The sequence below is a fragment of the Benincasa hispida genome, chromosome 4 (genome assembly GCF_009727055.1).
Source record: "Benincasa hispida cultivar B227 chromosome 4, ASM972705v1, whole genome shotgun sequence".
In the NCBI taxonomy this organism is placed as follows: Eukaryota; Viridiplantae; Streptophyta; class Magnoliopsida; order Cucurbitales; family Cucurbitaceae; genus Benincasa; species Benincasa hispida.
In genome coordinates, this window is record NC_052352.1 from 33,380,593 (window position 1) to 33,386,916 (window position 6,324).

Sequence of the window (6,324 nt, forward strand, 5' to 3'; positions counted from 1 at the left end):
ATCAATAATTTTTTCTCCGCATAATACCAATTTTGAACTAATTGTAAATAATGCAGAGTTGTATCACTTACTGATTTAAAATCTCATAGCCTCAAATGCATCCATCCATAACGAGTTTTAGAAAGAATAACTGTTTTATGTTGATCATACCTCTCTTTCAAATTCTTTCACGAGATGTGGAGATTTTTTTTTTTATTGTTAGATATTCTATTTTCAATCCCTCATGGAGATGATGTCGAAAGAAAATCATTGCTTTTGTCTTTTCTTGACTCGAAGCCGTATTCCCTTCTTTAATTGTTTCTTCGAGATTCATAGCACCCATATGTATTTAGGCATCAAGCACCCATGACGAATAATTGTTACCATTAATATTAAGGGCCACAAATTTTAGTTTTGTAAAATTTGTCATGATAACACTATCACAAAACATTGTCATTATATTAGAAATTTAATGTGCATGAGACATGCAAAATAACATTTAATTTATTGATTATAATAAAGAGGGGAAAAAAACAAATTACCTTTAGCGGGGAGAACGACTAGAGCTTGTACTGATAATATGTTGCAAATTTGAGGAGCAAAACGTCGTACCACGACAACACGAATACCAAGAAATTATAATATAATAATTAAATAAATAAAAATAACAAAAATATAAAATATGGAAATTTAAAATCTCTAAATTTCTCCAAGCCTTTCTTTACTTTTTTCTTCACGAATGTGCAATTCCGGAATGAAGTGGACATTAAGGATGTGTATTCATAAGACACCTGGACTTCATGTAGAATGACATACGGTGACGATAAAAGAATTACACATAATCTTTTAGAACACTAATCATGAACATCTATGTTACACCTATATTTAAATATTTATAATACAAATCACATTCTAGAAGGGGTTAATTATAGTTGAAAAATACTTAGGTGCATCGCGGGTATCACCTATGTTTATGCATCCCACCAAATTGTCCAATCATAACTTGTCATATAGCAAATTTTGTCTTTTCTCTTGTTTGAATTATTTTTATTTTTATTTTTATGAGAGTCGTGAGAATAGATGCACAAAGATTGGTGATATCCGAGATGCATCAAAGTATTGTCAATTACATTTTTTTACTTATTTTTAAATTTTGAATTTTATCCATCTTTTCTAAAAATAGTAGGTATAGGGTACTAGGTAAGTGCAAATAAGGGCATAGTGGTAATTGAACTTCAGAATTTTAGTTCCTAAAGACGGTCATTGCGTTGGATAGAAAGGTAAACGTAAAATTTTATAGTTTTAGACAAAAAGACAAAGTAAAAGTTTATTACCCCATTGAGTGCGGTTTACGCTAATCTGAGCCGTCCACATAGGCCCACCAACGGAAGGCTAGGATCGACTTGGCTACGGTTAACCGATGCGAGTGAGAAGTTTTCAAGTATTTCCCCTCCATTTCAGTACACTCTGTTTTGAAATTAAGAACATCCATTTCATCTTCAGAGGCTGAAGGAAAAGAGAATTCGAGAGCGAACAAGAAATGAATGGCTCGATTTCTCTCTGTATTTTTCTTTCCATTTTGATTCTTTCTCCGGCTTCATCTTTGGCTGGAATCTTCGATGGTCCTCGTCTTCCGCCTTCCGATTTTCCTTCCCGCCAGGCCGAGAAGCTGATCAGAGAGCTCAATCTGTTTCCTAAATCTGATGCCAATATCATCCATAGGAATATAAAAAATTCCTCTCTGATCGCCTCCGGGGGGAAGAAAATCGTTGAGAGGCGATTGAGATTCCCCATCTTTGATGATTCTGGAGTTTCTTTGGAGGAATTGGGCCATCATGCTGGATATTACAAGATCGAGCATTCTCATGCTGCGAGGTGAGACCGTTGAAACCCTAGGACTTTGGTTTCTTTGCATGATAGATTGGTGTTGCGGTTTTGATATGCTCGGATACTACATGTTTAATTTTGTGTGCTCGGTATCTCAATGAATTATTGTTATTGAGTAGTGTGATTATTTTAATGGTGTATATCTAGTTTATTCTCTTGCAACGTTTTGGTCCATGAAGATGATTTGCTGTAGAACTCGATTTTTTTTTTCCATTCTCACAGTTTACCAACTGAACGTGTTGTTATGGAAGTATCGATGTTTCTATCAAGACAATATTTTTTCTATAATAAAATAATGAAAGTGTCGATGTTGATGCAGATACTTCTTGGGCATATACAATAATTAATCATTATAATCTATGTTTAAAATTTTTAGTTTAATTACAATTCTTAGTTTGTTTTCAATTTATTAATTCGGATCTTTTTTCTTTTCTTTTTTTTTTTTTTCTTTTTTTCTTTTTTTGCAAATATGAATTAAATATTTTGTTAACCCTCATGGGTTGGCTTGGTGGTAATTAAGGGAACATCGATTTTGGTTCGATCCATGGTGATCACTTTTAAGATTTAATATTCTACGAATTTTCTTGACACTCAAATATTATAAATTTGTCCCGTGAGATTGGTTGGCTTGGATACTCACAGATATAAAAGAAAAATAAAATAAAATTTTGTTCAAGCTACCTAGTTCGATTATTAATCTTGATTTTCTGTTATAATATGTGCCGTGTGCTCAGAGTTCTAACTGTTCACTTTTTGTGTAGGTTGTTCTACTTTTTTTTTGAGTCCCGCAACAGCAAAACAGATCCTGTCGTTATCTGGTTGACTGGAGGCCCAGGATGCAGTAGTGAATTGGCTATGTTTTACGAAAACGGTCCTTTTAAAATTACTAATAACTTGTCTCTTGTTTGGAATGAATATGGTTGGGATACGGTAAATTTACTGTTGGTTCTCTATTTGGTTGAATTTGTTTTTTATTAGGTTAGGATCTAGCGGAGCAGTTAGCAAACTGTTTGTTGATTTCAACTTATTTGGGCCAACATGTCAATTTTACTGAGTTTCATTGGCTGTAAGAGAAAGAGGTGTTACAGTTTTTATTTCTGTTGCTGCAGGTATCAAATCTTCTGTATGTTGACCAACCGGTTGGGACTGGTTTTAGCTATAGTTCTGATAGACAAGATATTCGTCATGATGAAAATGGTGTTAGCAATGACCTTTATGACTTTTTGCAGGTATTTTCCTTCCATTTTTCTTTGTTTAGTTGATGGTATTACTCGTTGATTTTGGAGGGAAGTGTGTCTGAAATGTTATCATTATTGATTTCATGAGTAGGGTAACTTTGAATGTTTGTTTGACTTACTGTTGAGGAATGTGGAGAGATTAAAATTCGTTTGACAAATTCTTAAAGATTCTAGATGATATGGCCTCCGGCTTTTCTTGAATTCAGGCTTTCTTTGATGAACACCCTGACCTTGTTGAGAATGACTTCTTCATAACTGGAGAATCTTATGCTGGGCATTATATTCCTGCTTTGGCTGCTCGGATTCATCGGGGTAACAAAGCTAAAGAAGGAATTCATATAAACCTTAAAGTAAGTACATTCTGTCTTAAAATTATAGTAGAAATATAAAAATATATTCTGGTGACTTGATCCATATTTAAATACGTTGGTCAGGGATTTGCTATGGGCAATGGGCTTACTGATCCTGCAATCCAATACAAAACTTACCCAGACTATGCATTGGACATGGGCATAATTACAAAGTCCCAATATCATCGTATTAATTTGTTGGTACCACCATGTGAACTGGCGATAAATGTTTGTGGTGTGTATAATTTTTAGCTTGGCACGTGATATTCCTCTCTCGTCTCTAGCTTGTAATGGCTTCTGCTGATATTTTTGTTTAATATGCCTTTCTTTTCTAGGTACTGATGGCACACTTTCTTGCATGACTTCTTATTATGTTTGCAATGCCATTTTTACCAGCATCATGTTCCATGCCGGTGATATTAACGTAAGATACTGCTTTTCTTTCTGTTTGTAGCATTAAAGTCTTAAATTAGTGATGCTTCAGACTTAGCGATTCTTGTAAACCATCATGGGGTTGACCTAATAGTAAATAGGGGGCATGACCTTGATAAAAGGCTAAGAGCCACCCGCCTAGGATTTTATATCCTACGGGTTTCCATGACACCCAAATGTTGTAGGACCAGGCAGGTTGTCCCGCGAGATCAGTCGAGATGTGCATCAGTTGGCCCGAACACCATGGATATCAGGAAAAGAGGGGGAAAAAAGAAAAAAAAAAGGGAGAAGAAGAAGAAAGAAAATTAAGTGATGGTTCTAATGATTTAGTTTGATCAATCTCCGAAGAATAATTGTTGTAGATAATATACAAAATATGCAAGCAATTGACCATTTCCAGGAAGTTTAACTCATCATATCTATCAGCCTAATCTGAATGCCCTTCCACAACAACAGATGTCTAACTAACCTTGATGGGCAATGGGAATCGTGCTTGTGTGAAAGTTTTTTGTAGAAACCGTGTAGATTTTTAACGTTGACAAGCAATTAACATTTCTGTTGTTCAGCATTATGATATCAGGAAAAAGTGTGAAGGGAGCCTTTGCTATGACTTCTCAAATATGGAGAAATTCTTGAACCAACAATTTGTTAGGGAAACCCTCGGCGTTGGGGACATAGAATTTGTTTCATGTAGTCCTACTGTCTATAGTGCCATGCTGGTGGACTGGATGAGGAATTTCGAAGTGGGTATACCTGCTCTACTCGAGGATGGGATCAAGTTGCTTGTATACGCTGGCGAATACGATTTGATCTGCAATTGGCTAGGTAGTATTCAAATATGACGTTAGATCTTATTTTTTGGACAAATAATTAAATCTCTAATGTTTATCATATGCTCATCATTTGCATGTTTTTCTAAGTTTTGAGTATAATTGTATATGGATAGGTAATTCAAGATGGGTACATGCAATGCAATGGTCTGGTAAGGAGGAGTTTGCGACGTCTCCTAATGTCTCTTTTCTAGTTAATGGTTCAGAAGCAGGTTTGCTTAAAAGACATGGCCCCCTCAGTTTTCTCAAGGTTCACCTCTCTTTCTCATTTCATTAGCACATGTTAGTATGTTTTTTGTGGAATTCAATAACACGGTGTTTTCAAGATGCAAGGCTTAAAAATACTTTTTTGGCACTTGAAAACTGTAAAGGTCCTAGTAAGGGATATTAGTAATGACATAAGGATAATTAGTTAGGGAGTTAGTTAGTGTATTTGGTTATAACTTATAAATAGAGGTAGAGGAATTGAAGGAAGGTAGGCAATCGTTGAGTGGCTTCGGGCTTAGGTTAGCATACCCAAGGGGAGGTTCCAAGTACCTTATCTTGTAGTTATTCATCCTTTATATTTCAATAGATCTTATCGTACTAGCTTCTTGATTGAGAGTATACGCTTTAACCAATTGAGTTATGCTTAACATATTACACACGATTATAATTGGCCTAGTGGTAAAAGAGGAAAGTCTCAATAGATGGCTAAGATGGCTAAGAGGTCAGGGGTTCAATGTATGGCAGTCACCTACCTAAAAATTAATTTCCTACAAGTTTTCTTGACACCCAAATGTTGTAGGGTCAGGCGGATTGTCCTGTGAGATTAGTTGAGGTGCGGGTAAACTGGTCAAACACTCATGGATATATATATATATAACTAACATATTACACCCGATTCTAGTTAGATTTCCAAGTCTTACATTGTTGGTTGTATTGGATGGATCTGTAATACAATAGGTTCATGATGCGGGTCACATGGTCCCCATGGACCAGCCGAAAGCTGCATTAGCAATGCTGAAGAGGTGGACTCGGGGCACGCTCTATGAGGAATCATCTGATCCGGAAATCTTGGTCGCGCAGATGTGATTCGGGCAACATTACAGCAGTGTCCTAGTGGACATTTGATATTCCAATTATGTAGATATCTCCGTATCTTTCGGATATGTTTTAAATCTTATGTGCCCACACGGTTTAAACTTACTATGGAACTGTCTTACTAAATAGCTTTCGATCTTTTAGCTTTCTCCTTTTAGTTTCATCATCTAACTGTATTGTCAAATAACCTTGGGGGAAAGAATTTACATTTTAACTTTGAAGCAGGGGTGGCCCATAACCCAAATGTTCAGGTTGTAATTTTTCAACCCAAACAACTTTTATTAACATAATCACATCGACCATAAAATATTTGGGTTGGGTCGGTTTAGTTTTTTTGATCGCCGTGATTTTTTTCTTGCTTTACGAAAAAAAAGTAAATGTTAATTGGTAAAACATCTATTTATTTATTCTCAAACACTGAATTAATACCTGTGACTCAATTTGAATATACTAGTATAATTATGTTTTCGAAAATTTAAAATTTTCTTAGGAGTTGGGGGAAAATAAATAGTAAAAAGAAAATTA

The 6,324-nt window shown here is 35.3% G+C and overlaps 1 protein-coding gene across 1 annotated transcript; it reads left to right on the forward strand.

Moving 5' to 3' along the window:
- The first annotated feature begins 1,431 nt into the window (after nt 1-1,431).
- LOC120076687 (serine carboxypeptidase-like) lies at nt 1,432-6,037 on the forward strand. The gene is made up of 9 exons (XM_039030584.1): nt 1,432-1,854; nt 2,628-2,796; nt 2,976-3,095; nt 3,311-3,454; nt 3,539-3,689; nt 3,790-3,878; nt 4,453-4,711; nt 4,833-4,966; nt 5,662-6,037. The coding sequence occupies exons 1-9, from the start codon at nt 1,520-1,522 to the stop codon at nt 5,788-5,790; spliced, it is 1,530 nt and encodes a 509-aa protein (XP_038886512.1). The 5' UTR covers nt 1,432-1,519; the 3' UTR covers nt 5,791-6,037.
- The last annotated feature ends 287 nt before the right edge of the window (nt 6,038-6,324 follow it).

Excerpts from the sequence above, each read along its gene's own strand:
- LOC120076687 (XM_039030584.1), top strand. The coding sequence starts at position 1,520 with ATGAATGGCTCGATTTCTCTCTGTATTTTTCTTTCCATTTTGATTCTT. Across the intron at positions 1,855-2,627 it reads GAGCATTCTCATGCTGCGAG|GTTGTTCTACTTTTTTTTTG; the intron begins GTGAGACCGTTG and ends CTTTTTGTGTAG. Across the intron at positions 3,690-3,789 it reads ACTGGCGATAAATGTTTGTG|GTACTGATGGCACACTTTCT; the intron begins GTGTGTATAATT and ends TTTCTTTTCTAG.